General features: G+C 41.7%; 1 protein-coding gene across 1 annotated transcript in view; it reads right to left on the reverse strand.

The window, feature by feature from the left end:
• Positions 1-612: 612 nt before the first annotated feature.
• Positions 613-16,131, reverse strand: part of mgll (monoglyceride lipase) — a 71,440-nt gene continuing 55,921 nt past the window's right edge. The window contains exons 7-8 of the mRNA XM_060932168.1: positions 5,805-6,020; positions 613-4,841 (exon numbers count right to left, since the gene is read on the reverse strand). Of these exons, the coding sequence (XP_060788151.1) occupies positions 4,725-4,841; positions 5,805-6,020 (333 nt within the window). The 3' untranslated portion in view covers positions 613-4,724. The remainder of the gene's footprint in view (positions 4,842-5,804; positions 6,021-16,131) is intronic.

Consider the following 16,131-nt stretch of genomic DNA (forward strand, 5'->3'; position numbering starts at 1 on the left):
TTTTTTTTTTAACCTTGCCCTTGACCGTAGCTTGTTCCCTTTTCCTTCAATCATGAAAATTATGCCATAATGGATTCCCCATACACAAAAACCCATAAAATGAGGTTTTGCACATAATTCTGTAGTGAGTGGTTCAAAAATTGATATTTTCAATATGGCTAAGGGCAGCTATCTTGGACTGGTAATTTTCGGCCTGTTCGCCCTGGATAGCGATTTTGGCACACATCCCAAGTTGTTCCTTGGGTTCAAATTGGCCTATAACAGTTGAGTTATCCTCTCCTAAATTATGTGCAGACATATCTAACCCAGGTCCTCTACTATCTGAGTTTGAATCCCAGTTAAGTATGAAAAAAGATTTTTTTTAATGCTAATTAGGTAGCTAGGAATAGGTAGACAGACAAGAGGAAATACTAAGTAGGTATAGACAGAGAAGAAGTGGATGGAAGAAAGAGAGACAAAAGGAGTTGTGGAAAATGCCTTTTAAGGGTCTTTAGGAAATTATGAACTAGGTTAAAATTTTAACCCAGGTAAAAAAATAAAAATAAAAAATTCACCAAGGTTGAAATTTTTTGACCTGTAACATGTACATGAACAATGATTAAGACACTGCAGTCTTGTAACAGTCTTTGTTTATTTATCTACTGGCCATGATGTCAAAATGAAACAATTCCATCACAATATTGTTCTCAGAATTATATTACAATTATTAGTAGAAATCAAAAAATTTATTTTACATGCATATACAAACAGTAGTCTATAAACATTCCTACACCTGACTTCACAGACTCGCACAAAGTCTGGAGTTCACATTAGAAGTTGCAGTAGAACTGCCTACAATGCTGCGCGACTGGATTTCAAAAGACCAATCATAAACCACTCATAGCTGGTGATCACTGGTGGATGGCGATTTCAAAGCCATGCTGCCTATGAGTGTTACTGTGACAGAGTGAATCCAATGATGACTAGCTATCGATAGCATTGCTTCTGAGATACTGCAAACACAAAAGTCACGCATTTCTGTATCAGACAGCAAGAATGACAGTATTCACTGTATTAATCATTAAAGATGCATGCAAGTACAAGGCTGTCAGACTGTAATTTGACACAGCGGCTCATAGTAACGAAATGGTTCCTTTTCCTGGGTCTCTTAGAGCACCATCTGCTACTATGTTGCTCAAATATGTTCACAAATGTTCTTGAATGATTATGGAAACAGTCAAGAGTTCAAAAGCATCATCGCTTTAACTATTCATAGTTCTACAAAATGGCATCGCTCTATACAGAAGTGTGTATTTAGAAATCTTATTATAGCCACTGTTAATTATTAACGTATTTTATTGATGCAGTTTGCATTTCAAATTGGATGGTACACCTGTCAAAGCTGAGCATTTTATTATGTTTTATTAATTGGGTGAAATTAGCTGCACTAAAAGACTTGCTCCCTGAGACCAGATTAATGTACAGCCTGCACAGCGTGCGGCTTTGCACGGGGAAGAACATTCTGTTATTGACTTCTGAGGCTTATCTTAGTGCTTTATATTGAGCAAAAATAAAAATCACTTTAAGAGCCCTCTGGTCAATTTTGCATATACTACACGCACATGTGCATCAGATCAGCACCAATCTTATTTGCCAAAAATGGGACCAGAATCACCTAAATGCTATGAAACAAGGGCAAAAACAACACAGCTCAGACAGCATGGTAATATAGCTGATCTGGGAACAGAAACTGTTAGGATTTTCATAGATTTTAGAATTTCAAAGTGTTATTAAATCTTGAGATAGCACAATGTACTGGATGTCTCTTTCTATAAGGATAGAAATGTGAGAAACAGATATTTGTAGTATTGTTTTCCTTGTGTGGATTTATAAAGTTAGGTAACTGTAACTATGTTTTTTTGTTTGGTTTTGGGTTTTTTTTGCAATAAGAAAAAAAAACAGCCTGTCTGCAATATTCTTCAAATGTAATATGCACACACCTAAACAAACTTTAGTAAGCTGAAAATTAAGCTACAGCAGTTTCTTTTGGAACCAGAACATTTAACATATTTTTGTACACAGATTTCTTTTAAAGGTTCTGACTGCAAAGTTGAATTCTGGGCAGAATGTTCTATTTCTATTGCTGTTGGGGTTTCGAAATTTTTCGCCGCTGCACACACACACATACACACACGTACACCATGTATCCTCTGTGTAAATGTTCTGCCGAGATAAAACACGTCCCACATTTTACAATTCTGGAGATTGCCGAAGCCAGTGAGCAACAATATCACGTGACCACCGTAGGGCGTGTTTGACCTACTTTTAACCAAAACAAGTCAGCGTGGGCAAACATGGCAGACTCCGCTCTCCAGCCAGCTAAAAGCTAGCGGAAAAGAAAAGGAAAGCCTGCCTAGTGAGTGCAACTGCAAGATAGGGCAAGGTTAGATGACTTGTCATTTTTCTGGACAGATAACTAAATCATTCTAGCTAGCGCTTAGCTATCTTAGCCTTAGAATGCATGGGCTCAACTCTACAGTAGCGAGTATGGAGTTCTACACCTAATGTTTTGATCTTACAGAGAAAGAAATGATAACACAAAAGCAGTAACAAAGAAAAGATATATTGATCTTTTGTTTCACAGATCTATTCGCAAACGTCAACCACAAATTGCATCTGCGACTCAAAACTTTCCGAGGTCGATACAAAGTCACAATGTTTTCTGCGTGTCGCCATCTTGGTGTGACGCAGTTCCATAGTTTGCTAATTAGTTAAAGCTCCTTGCGTTCAGCTGTTTCCATGGGGCCATACTGTTTACCTCAAGAGGTAGGAAAACAGTCCCAATTCAGAGAAATTTGACCTTCAGCACATCAAAATAATCACATCTCGTCCGCATGACATTGTGCTTGCAAGACATAAGAAAATGCCATGCACAATAAAAAAATTAGAAAATTTCAGATGACTTTGCAGTCAGCACCTTTAAACAATATTATAATATATCTCCTGGTATGATTTTCATTTTGTTGAAAAGTTTCTTCTTGAACAAAGAAGATTTACAAGTACTTCAGTGCTTAGGAAAATAGTGCCAATGCAAATGTATTTACATAATTGTGCAAATATTAAAAAAAAAACCAACCTAATAATATATTGAGGTTGTGCCCACGTACAGTATCTCATAAAATATGTTACTTTGAAGAAATACAGGGCCAACCAACTTTAAAAACCTTCACATGGAGAAATTATTTGTTGAACAGAAAATGTGTCCCTTATTAAACTAATAATTGTCCTCTAAAATATTAGAATTTGTCACCAACATCCTTTATTTTCAGCAAAAGTACTAAGAAAGTTGAAAGTACTAAGATTAGTTGATCCTAAAAGTATCATTTTCTCTATCAATAAATCTTATTTTTCTGGTCTGATTGCCCACTCACTTTCAGATCATTAAAAACATACAACTATTGCAATAATGTGTAGATTTTTGGATTAACATGGTAACTGATACACAAAGCTATACGTCAGTAACAATGCACATTAGGGATGGAACATTTTTCCAGTTCTGTGAGGAGGTATCAGTTGCCAATAGACATTAAGCATTTAACTTGTTGACACAATGTTAGAGAACAGTCATCGCCACCTCAACCCCCCCCCCCCAAAAAAAAAAAAAAATGGCAATGGAACAGTCTGCAGTCTTCTAAACAGTAATCTGTCAAGCGCGAACAAAGCTCAAATAGTACAATCTGACATACTACCGTATCATAAATAAAAAGCCAACTGAAAGTTCCGTTCATGGTAGTGTGTTTGCTGCTTGTGTGTATGCATGCCCATTGCATATGGGTTTCATATCGGCAGAGGTGGAAAAACTGGATTGACAAAGTAAAAGTCCTGCTTAGGTTTTCCTTCTGCCTGTGCTCTCAACACAGGTGATTTCACCAATTAGCTCATCAACCTGGCTTAGGGGATGTGGTAATTAGGATCAGCTGGTTCATTGAATTGGCTGGAGCAAAAATGTGGTAGGGTTTTTACTTTCTGCACCCGGGTTTTTCCACCTCTGCATATCGGTGACAGATCAGGGTTTGAGGGTGTTCCCCTACAGCTGCCATGCTCTAGATTTCCTCTCACTGCTTCATTCCTCTCACTGAGCATCCTCAGACAATCTATCACTCTCTACCCCCCCCCCCCCCACACACACACACACTTGGTTACCATGACACCCTGTTTTATAATTGATTCATTTTTTTCCCCCCTGCTAGTATTTCATGGTGTTTCCCTGGTAACTGGGATGATTGAAACCTGCAGTGCTGCTGTTGTCCAGCAGGGGCAGCAGATTTGCAGCACAGCAGCTCAACTAGAATTGAGGAATAAACATCAAAGAAAAGATGAAGGGCAACTGCTTTGTCACCGTGGCAACATACAAAAGAACAGTGGGGTGTTGGGGCAGCTGTGTTCATTATAAGACTCATGGTGACTGACACGATAACATGTGAACTGCACCCTGTGGTGACAGAAAGTGTGGAGTGGAAAAAAAAGGCAAGCCTGACACTCTTGACTTAACATCAAAGCTTTGACCTGGGTGCCAAAGGTGAAAGAGTGGCGACCCCTGACCTTCTCCTAGATTGTTAATAATAAACATAATTGAGTTTGGATGCATCCCAGCAGGAAGAGTTGTAAACAGAGAGGAGAAAGATGAAAATAGTCAGAGATATGGGGCCTAGTCAAAGGGGTGTGGTTAATGGGAAGATGGACAGTTAAGGCCCAGAGGGGGCGGGAAGACGTTCAATAATCCAGGTGATCACTTCTTGAAGGACGGACTCTGCTGTCTCAGGCAAGTCATGGTGCAGGGCATGGTAGGCTCCGTCATACACCTGGTACACACACACACACACACACACACACAGTGCATGTTCAGGAACAAAAGCACAAAGACCCACTCAAACAACAATAAATGTGAAAGACTGTTTTTGTTATGGGGCAGCATGGTGGTGTAGTGGTTAGCACTGTCGCCTCACAGCAAGAAGATTCTGGGTTCGTACCCAGTGGCTGGAGAGGGCCTTTCTGTGTGGAGTTTGCATGTTCTCCCCGTGTCTACGTGGGTTTCCTCCGGGTGCTCCGGTTTCCCGCACAGTCCAAAAGACATGCAGTTAGGTTAATGTGGGGCGGCCTTGGGCTGAAGTGCCCTTGAGCAAGGTACCTGACCCCTGACTGCTCCCCGGGTGCTCTAGTGTGGCTGCCCACTGCTCTGGGTGTGTGTGTGTGTGTGTGTTCACTGCTTCAGATGGGTTAAATGCAGAGGGTGAATTTCACTGTGCTTGAAGTGTGCATGTGACAAATAGAGGTTTCTTTTTTTTTGGGGGGGGAAGCATATCAAGGGTCATTCATTCTGTTATATAATGTATATATATCTCCAAAAGGTTTTGGAGATATATATACATTAAATATGGTTTGGTTATAAACTGATTTGGTATTTACACATTTGAACATCCCATGGAGCCAGAGAGTGAAATATAATCCCAATTAAGTCCATTTCAATTTCATATTTTCAACACTACAAAGTGTGGAAAAGGTCAAGAGAGGTGAATACTTATGCAAGCCACAGCATGTGTACATACAGTATACATGTGAAATGTGGTGTAGAAGTGTGGTGTATTGATCTTAATAAATGAAATGCTGAGGTGATGTACTGTATACTTTATCAGTGTGAGTGTTTGGAAAGTTTAATATTATTAACACTGGTATGTTTGACAAAACTGGTGTTTAGGTTGGCTGATTTGCTTTAAAGTTTAACTCTGTGAGCCTTGTGTGTATCTGTGGGACTATGCGCTGCATACCTTCAGTTTTTTGTCTGTGCTCTTAGCTTGGTTATACATGAGATGGGATCCTCTGATATCGCAGAGCTTGTCATCTGCTCCATGCAGAAGAAGGAAAGGCCAAGAGATGTTGGGAAGCTCTGTTTCGATGCGGCTTGAAGCAGCCATCAGCTGCATTCCGAATGATACCCGCATACCTCCATGATAAACCAGCTCATCTGATTCATACGCCTGAACCTGCAGCATATGAAGGAAATTTTGTTCAGATCAAATTTTGTAATAACTTCAACTTGTTTAGAATACGGTGACCGCATTTTCAACACAGGGTACTCAATATAACAGTGGTGGCTCAGTGGTTAACTGATGGTGGCTCTGGATTACTGATCTGAAAGTCATGGGTTCAAGTCCCAGTGCTGACAAGCTGCCATTGTTGGGCCTTTGAGCAGGGCCCTTGAGCAAGGCCCTGAACCCCCTCTCCTCCAGAAGCACTGTGCCATATATCCCCTTATTGTATGTCACTCTGGATAAGAGTGTCTGCTAAATACCTGTAATGCAACCACAATCAGATTTATATAAATGATGCATGAGCCCTAAAATAATTCAAAACAAATGTGTGGAGGTCTGGGAGAACTTGCCTAATATCACTGTGGTTGAACCCTGTAGAAATGTTTTCTTAAATTAGTTTTCTAACCTTACCTGACACAAAGATCAGGAGCAAGTTTTGCAAACGCAGCGATAAATGCAGTCAGTCGGCTTAAAGTTGTCTCAAACATCAGTATTTCCTCACACTGTGAATATTTTGATCAATGTGTTCCATTGTTATGCGCCAAAACAGACAAAACACTAATCACTTAATTTTGAACTCAGATACCATCTGTCAGATTGTCTGTGATGGTCCTGCAGTGTAGGAATGGAATCTTTGGATCTTCTTTAAATGCAGTTTTCTTCATTTCGCATTTGGTGTGTGTGTGTGTGTGTATATATATATATATATATATATATATATATATATATATATATATATATATATATATATATATCAGTGGCGTCTGGTAGTCTTTCAAACAGGGGAGGCTGGTCGGTTATGATATTTCCAGATTTTAAAAGAAAAAACACATCAATTTTGCCCATACTCTTGCCTCTGATCTGGCTGATTGTTGGCAGGGTCACAAACTGTGAAATAACAGGTTCTTTTGGCCCATTAGCCTACTGTCCAATATACATGATGGTGGTGTTGGGGGGAGGGGGGTATATTTTAACATTTTATATTTTAAAATTGTGGCATGTTGTTTAAAAATTGACCTTGGCTGTGTTTTTGTTTAAAAATGTTTTCCAAATTGTAGCGGTGTTTAATTCATATCCAGAAAAACATATATTCCAATATAATATACTCAGCATAAACATTTTAAATAGATTCTATATTTTTGGTCCATCCATGACATATTACTAAAGTAGCCTATTTACTGTTGTTGATGTGGGTCACTTGCTGTTAGCCAATTCACTTTCTCGTACCAGGAGAGCTGAAAGGAACGAGTATTATTCCCTACCTTTTTCACCAAGTCAATTTGAGGCGTTGGTCTACCCTGCTCTTTAATTTTAATTTTTTTCCTCGAAAGGAAGACTGGCAAATGGCTTCGCCAAAATTAAATCAGCAACGCTTGGCATCCGTGTGCAGCTTTCTTGCTAGCTGACTAGCCCCCTCAAGTTCAAGTTCAGTCACTCAAATAAACGAAATTTCTGGAACTAAGACAGCAAACTTGACAACACTATATTTACACTTTATTTACAATGAAAATATATACAAACTAAAAAAGCTGGTAGAAACCGTATGTAATGAATGAAATCGAAATGTAAGCTGATCTCTTACAATACACCACAGCACTTGCAAATCCGCATGGGACTGAACTGATGTTGCCAGATACTGCTGACGTTATCCAGCCCAAAATATGTTCAAAACCCGCCAAAATGCACTTAAAACCGCCCAATTGGGCGGGAAACCGCCCAATCTGGCAACACTGTACCGCTGCCTGTCTATATTTGAAACGAGCTGTCAATCAAAGAAAATATCCGTCCGCTTTCACCAATCACCAGTCTCCTCGCGGAAACTGCCATGTCCCTCCCATGTGAGGCTGGGAGTCCGTAGGCGGGCATTTTCGCAGTATTTGTCCAATAACCGTCTCGCATTTTGAGATTGAAAAGCGCATAGCTCCCAAATGCCGTTGAAGTCCACTGAGGCTGGGAGTCCGTGAGACTCCATGGGCGGGCACTTTCGCAGTATTTGTCCAATAATCGTCTTGCATTTTGAGATTGACAAGCACATAGCTCCCAATCCACTGAGGCTGGGCTGCATTGCGCTGTCACGAGGGGGAAAAACTCACGCACACATTAGGTGAACTGGGGAAAGTTATAACGGAATGATTTCACACTGTAGTGGGTTGAGCACATATATTTCTATGATTCTGGATCTGAAATAGCAATGTTATAAGGTCGGCTATAACATAAGCCTAGCGCAATTCATCCTACACGATGTTCGTCATTTTTAGAGGAGGCTGAGCCTCCCTCGTTGTCTTAGAGAAATCGCCCGTAATATATACACACACACTATATTGCCAAAAGTATTTGCTCACCTGCCTTGACTCACATATGAGCTTAAGTGACATCCCATTCCTAATCCATAGGGTTCAATATGACGTCGGTCCACCCTTTGCAGCTAGAACAGCTGCAACTCTTCTGGGAAGGCTGTCCACAAGGTTTAAGAGTGTGTTTATGGGAATTTTTGACCATTCTTCCAGAAGCGCATTTGTGAGGTCACACACTGATGTTGGACGAGAAGGCCTGGCTCTCAGTCTCCGCTCTAATTCATCCCAAAGGTGTTCTATCGGGTTGAGGTCAGGACTCTGTGCAGGCCAGTCAAGTTCATCCACACCAGAGTCTGTCATCCATGTCTTTATGGACCTTGCTTTGTGCACTAGTGCACAGTCATGTTGGAAGAGGAAGGGGCCAGCTCCAAACTGTAAAAACAGTCTGCATGCCTAGGTGCTTGATTTTATACACCTGTGGCCATGGAAGCGATTGGAACACCTGATTCTGATAATTTGGATGGGTGAGCAAATACTTTTGGCAATATAGTGTATATATATACTCGTTCATAGGTTTTTCTGTATATTGACTATTTTCTACACTGAACAAAAAAATAAACTTAGCGGTCCATATTTTATGAAATACAAATGTTCAGATAGAAATTCATTTTCATTTTTATTTTCTATGTGCCCAAGCCCAGTCCAGACGAGAACGTCGTCGCCCAGCAGTCAGGTCCAATCCTCGATGAGGTCTACGTGCATGGAGGCCAGCTTCTCTGAGTCGGTTTCTCACAGTTTGACTGCTGACCCTGCGACTGTGTCTCCCCATGGTCTCATCTGCAGTCCGTGTTGCAGTCCGGCACCGATCACGCAGGTGGGTCAGACGGATATGCCGGTCTTGTGCTGGAGTGGTGGCACGTGGCCTGCGTGCATGTGGCATGTTGTCTGTGGTGCCATGCTGCTGAAATCGTCGTCGGAGGCGGACTATCGTGGAATAGCACCCCCAATTGACGCCCTACAGCTCTGATGGACATTCCAGCCTGCAGCATGCCAATGGCTCGTTCCCGGTTGATTCTGGTCATCTGTGGCATCTTGACATTTGAACATTTTTGTCATTTTAGGGTGGCCTTTTATTGGCCTCACATAAAGGATGGTCATGACATGCATTACTCAGTGAAATTTTTGTCTGCAATGGTCACACCCGACTGGATCATGGATTATCTCAAGTCTGGGCACTGCTCAGAACTTGAGTAGAGGGACATTTTTTTTTTTCAAAAAATGTTTACTGGTATGCTATACTATCATTTGATGTGGGCAGAAAAAAAAATCAGTATCGGATGTACAAAATAAATAAAATCTTTAGGTGCTGCGTTTATATTTTTGTTCAGTGTACATTGTACAACAATACTGAAGACATCAAAACTATGAAGTAACATCTGGAACATGGATTGAATTGTGTGGTAATCAAAAAAGTGGTAAAAAACAAAACGTTTCATATTTTAGATTCTTCAAAGTAGCCACCGTTTTCCTTGAAGATGCTTTACATGCTACTGACATTATCTTAACCAGCTTCATGAGGGAGTCACCTGGAATGCTTTTCGGTTAATAGGTGTGCCTCGTCAAAAGTTAATGAGTGCAATTTCTTGTCTTCTTAATGTGTTTGAGATCAAACAATAAATACGGTAGTAAATGATAAAAGTACAGTAAATAGCCCTATTCCACAGCTGTAGTAATCCATATTATGTCAAGAACTGCTCAACTAAGTAAAGAGAAACGACATCCATCATTACTGTTACGACCCCAATGAATAAATCCAGGGGATTGAGGCAGCAAGATAGTAAAATTAGCCCGGAGTGAAAAAGGAGGACAGGAAGCAGAAGTATATGAATAAAATAGATTGTTCATTTTCAGAATAAAAGTTCTGAAATCCAGTCACCAAGAAAACAGACTACACAAACATCTCCACAAGAAATTCACTGTGAAAGCATGCAAACACCATCACAGGTAACATTCTCCCTATTATAGGGAATTAATGACTGACTCCGATATACCACTCAAATGTTGCACAACACACACATACTAAATGCTGCTGATTGGCCTACTGGTGCCATATGTGCACTCCTGCTTATATTTTATCCACCAGGCCCTGATGAGAATCAACTGATGTGCTCGACCAGTCAGCTCACTGGTAGAAAAAGGGACGGTGGTACCTGGGGAAAAACACAAGTAGAAGCAAACACCACAACCTTAACACCCCCTCGCATAAAAGCAAACATGTAGTTTGCTATAAATATCACACAGGAGACATACTCACAATAAATACACTAATCACACCCAAGCCTGAAAAATACATCAGAAATTTTATAATTAGTTTGCCTCACCACGGTGGTGTAGTGGTTAGCACTGTCGCCTCACAGCAAGAAGGTCCGGGTTCAAGCCCCGTGGCTGGCGAGGGCCTTTCTGTGCAGAGTTTGCATGTTCTCCCTGTGTCTGCGTGGGTTTCCTCTGGGTGCTCCGGTTTCCCCCACAGTCCAAAGACATGCAGGTTAAGTTAACTGGTGACTCTAAATTGACTGTAGGTGTGAATGTGAGTGTGAATGGTTGTCACTGACTACGTTTACATGCACATCCAAATCGAGCTGCTGTCAGTAATCGAGCTGAAGGTCCCAGCAGGGTGCCAGAGAAATCCAATCGTACATGCACACAATGAAATCGAGCTATTGTGTGAGGTGCATTGTGCACCCGAGCCACAGGTGGCGCTACACGCCCCATCGTGTTGGTACACTTCCGGTTGTCGTCATGAAGAAGAGCTATTCGAGAGTATAAACAAAGTTATCAGCAGTGTTGCCAGATACTGCTGACGTTTTCCAGCCCAAAACATGTTCAAATCCGCCAAAATGCACTTAAAACCACACAATCTGGCAACACTGGCAGTTCCGTGTTCAAGCTGTTAGGCTTGCTCTAACAGACTGTATGGCTACAAACTGTCCTGCGCAGACCACTGTTTTGTAAGACAACTTATTTTGCACAATTGTATATTTTTCTAAAGTCCATTTTTTGCTTACAAAAAATTTTTTTTTGCTTACAAAAATATTTTCTAAAGTCCATTTTTTGCTTACAATTTAACTTATGTCTTAATAAACACACAAAAAGTTCAATTGTTTTGTTTTTATTGACATTCTTCAGATGTTGGACATCTATATATTGAGGTATTTCACCCACGTGACCAAGTCATGTGATGCAGCCATTTTGGACGGCACGCTTAAGTCCTTCAGTGCAAGGCGGTATGAGATGGTGGAGACCTTTGCACATTTTAACAAGAAAGTAAGCTGTGATTCGTGTTAAATTGGATCTGTCTTTTATCACAAACACTGTACCCAGCCTTGGTATGGAGCCAAGGTTGTCGACAGAAGTCAACAGTTTGATGAAGGATGACCCCAGCAGTTTGAAACGGTACAAGGTAGGCTATGTTCACAACACTGTCTTGTTACTCGGGGGATCCGAGATCCCCTGAAAAAGACATGAGATCCTTTAAAAACATGATTTGGGAAATGTTGGGGGGTCTCTAAAATATTGGCAAAATGATGTTTATTGACATAGCAATCGTGTGTAACGGGAAGCATTTGCATATCCGAAGTGTTGTGTTTACATGACAACGACTGCTGCTGCCAGGTTGGTTGTTGAGTAGCCTGACTGTTTTTTTTTTCTTGTGTGTGGTATCATTGTTGACACGAGGTTGTTTTTTGAACATGCCAATGCAGACACGATTTCCCCTGATGAGTTATGACTTCAGACGCGATGCGTGTGTGGAGTCCGCGTGATATGTGCGTAAGATAGGCTTCTCATGTGTTTGGAGATCCGCGCTCTTTTTTTTCTTTTTTTTCTCTTTCTTTCTTTCTTTTTACTTAATTTCCCTGTTTATTTCTGTGTCCCGTTTCTTTCTAGCCTCTGTTATTGCGTTTTATGTCTGATGTCTGCTACATGCAACCCTTGACAAATTAACACTGCCTTGTTTCACTGCTCAGATGGGTTAACAAACACTGACCCATTTACTTTTTGCTATATATTTTATCAAAATTGCGTTAACTGATAAACTAACCTGAAATGAAATGATCACTGCAAAGTCTGGAGTACTCTGTTGGCTCCCAATCCTGTCTCTTCACAGCTGTAATCCCTCTTGTCTGGGTCAGTAGTAAACCGGTAGTGATGTGTCGGTCGCGAACGATCCGGTTCAAAGAGCCGGCTCTTTGAAGTGAACGACGGGAGCCGGCTCTTCGGTGGGAGCCGAGTTGGGGAGCCAAATTAGTTTTTTTGTCCTTAGGTGCCTCAGAGAGAGAGACTTTCACAAAAAAAGTTGCTGTCCGATTGCGTCTTTGTGTTGTCTATTACCATTCAAAGGAAAAAAAGTAGCATGGTGTACACCTGCTTTTTTTGGTTGATGTCATTCACAGCTGCAAAAATACGAAAATTGGTGTAATGCTTAAAGCTGTGGAGCGCAGGGGAGAGGAGTCTGTGAGGCACCTGAGGAGGGGAAAATCAGCTGTGTATTTTATATTGGTAATATAACACAGTTTTGCATTATGTTTGTGAGAAAATAATTTATTAATTGGTAAGTAAGTTTTATTTCTATAGCTAGAACATTGTTACACTGCTATACTTTACAAAGCTTTACAAATACAAAAACTAAAAACTAAAATGGAAAACATCCTATTGATAAAATATAAATAATGTAATTAATTAACTAGTTAATTGGAGCAATTAAATCAAAAATAAAATCTCAGGAGCCGTTTGGGAGCCGAAAGAGCCGGCTCCTTATAGTAAGAAGAGCCAAAAGAGCCGGCTCCCGAAAAAGAGCCGAAATTCCCATCACTAGAAACCGGTAAAAGGAGCGTCCTGCATGCTGTCCCTGTCTGTTGTGGCAGCCCACAGCACAACAAGCAAACACCATGGTTATTTATAGAGTGCTTACTGACAAATTAATCTATTCTAGGTGTCTGTAACACGTTTTTTTTCAAGCCGGTTCTCCCTCTGTGTCTGCAGCGTTAGTATGTAGCTTGACGTTCAAAATGGCGGACACCGGGTAGTCACGTGACCCTGTGACGTCAGGTGAAATACCTCAATACACACACACACACACACAAATACAATGAGTTGTTTATGTACACAATTCACAGCTATGCAACAGCTGTACAGATGTATTTGGTGATACAGTAAGTGAGCTAAATTTTAACAGTGCAAACAATGCCACAAAAAGAAAAGATTCATGCCGTTGTCATGCCGACCGAGGCTGTTGTGTTTCCCGCTTGTGGCTCGTCACTCGTCACTTCCGGAAGGGGCAGTGCTGAAGTAAGTAGCTCGACTACGTAGCTCGATAGGGTTACATGCACTAAGTAGCTTGGCAGAAATCACATAATCTAGGTCGTGTAGCTTGATTACGAGAAATCAAGTTCGGTTCAATTTCAGCCGAATTAAGGTGTATACATGGCATTTTGAACTTTGATTTCAGTCGAGCAACGGCAGAAATTCGATTTTCTCTATGTGCATGTAAACGCACTGTGTGTCTATGTGTCAGCCCTGTGATGACCTGGCGACTTGTCCAGGGTCTACCCCGCCTTTCACCCGTAGTCAGCTGGGATAGGCTCCAGCTTGCCTGCGACCCTGTAGAACAGGATAAAGCGGCTAGAGATAATGAGATGAGATGAGTTTGCCTCACACACAGGACGGTGCATCAGCCACAAGATTGCCTGCCCCTTTTTAACACTCTACCACACTGTTGACCATCACTTATAGCCCTTTTCCACTACCCTTTTTCAGCTCACTTCAGCTCACTTCAGCCCGACACGGCTCGCATTTCGACTATCTAAGAACAGCACGACTCAGCTCGCTTCAGCCCTGCTCAGCCCCCAAAACTCGCACGGTTTTGGAGTAGGGCTGAAGCGAGCCAAACCGAGCTGAGTGAGGCTAGGGGCGTGAGGAGACACTCCCCTGTGCACTGATTGGTGAGGAGGAGTGTCCTCACACGCCCCGCGAGCACGCTGGGATCTGTAAACACCGTAAACCCGGAAGAAGGAGAATTACGAGAATTATGAAGCCTTATGCGCCTCGCCTCATCTATACGCTCTTGCCAGTATCTGTTGGCGTTGTTGGCGACAACAAGCCACAGCACCAAGACCAGCAACACTAACGACTCCATGTCCTCCATGTTTATTGTTTACTCTCCGGGTTGTGAGACTACCGCTTAAAAGGTCACTGATGTCACTGTTTGCGCCGCCTAACGACATCACCTGACGTCCACCCACTTTCGCTAACTCCACCCAATGTGTCCACCCACTTCCAGCCAGCACGGTTCAGCGCGGTTGTAGTTGAAATGCAACTCCAACAGCCCCGCTCAGCTCGACTCAGCCCAACTCAGCACGGCACGGCTCTGCCCAACTCAGCCGCGTTGGTAGTGGAAAAGCGGCATTAGACCTCTCAGACCATCATTAGCTAATGATTCCATACAGATCAAGGAAGAAGTGGAGGTCTTTCCGGAGGCTGCAGTCTCTGGGACTTTTCGCTGCTCCGCTTGAGTAACTTTCCTGGAACGGTAAAGTTTAAGCATATTAACATGACACAACCATGTTTTCTTCCTCCTCTCAGGTGTAGAGATGACACAATCTGTATCAGACACTTTACATTTTACCACATAAGGGCCAGAGAAACAGGCAGTAAGAGCAGAACCAGGCACCGGTAACAGGACCAAAACTTGATCACCAGGCTGAAATTGTCACTCAACTGCTTTCCTGTCAAACCACCTTTTCATACCCTCCTGTGAATAGCAGAGGGCTTCTTTTGCCAAGGAAGATGCATGATGCAAACATTCTCTGCATTCTTCTTCTTCCTCCTTGTCCATCACTATTACCAGGTCAGGATCCATGTGGACCCTACTGATCCACATGTCATATTAATTGGAGCATAGTTTCACGCCAGATGCCCTTCCTGCCACAACCCTCCCATTTCTGGGCTTGGGAAACAACCATTCACACCTATGGGCAATTTAGAGTCACCAATTAGCCTAAGTGCAGGTCTTTTGACCGTGGGAGGAAACTGGAGCACCCAGAGAATACCCACACAGACACAGGGAGAACATGCAAACTCCACACAGAAAGGACCTCATCGGCCACTGGGCTTGAACCCAGATCCTTCTTGCTGTGAGGCGACAGTGCTAACCACTACACCACCGTGCTGCCCAAACATTCTCTATACTATGAAACAAAATCCAGCACAATAGTATTTAAATAAGAATTGGACAAAAATTGCACTTGCAACCTCTCAAGTGGGCAACGCAGACTGACCAAACAAGTTACATTACAACCCTGATTCCAAAAAAGTTGGGACAAAGTACAAATTGTAAATACAAATGGAATGCAATGATGTGGAAGTTTCAAAATTCCATATTTTATTCAGAATAGAACATAGATGACATATCAAATGTTTAAACTGAGAAAATGTATCATTTAAAGAGAAAAATTAGGTGATTTTAAATTTCATGACAACACATCTCAAAAAAGTTGGGACAAGGCCATGTTTACCACTGTGAGACATCCCCTTTTCTCTTTACAACAGTCTGTAAACGTCTGGGGACTGAGGAGACAAGTTGCTCAAGTTTAGGGATAGGAATGTTAACCCATTCTTGTCTAATGTAGGATTCTAGTTGCTCAACTGTCTTAGGTCTTTTTTGTTGTATCTTCCGTTTAATGATGTGCCAAATGTTTTCTATGGGTGAAAGA

This window comes from Neoarius graeffei, chromosome 10 (assembly GCF_027579695.1).
Source record: "Neoarius graeffei isolate fNeoGra1 chromosome 10, fNeoGra1.pri, whole genome shotgun sequence".
NCBI classification, from domain to species: domain Eukaryota; kingdom Metazoa; phylum Chordata; class Actinopteri; order Siluriformes; family Ariidae; genus Neoarius; species Neoarius graeffei.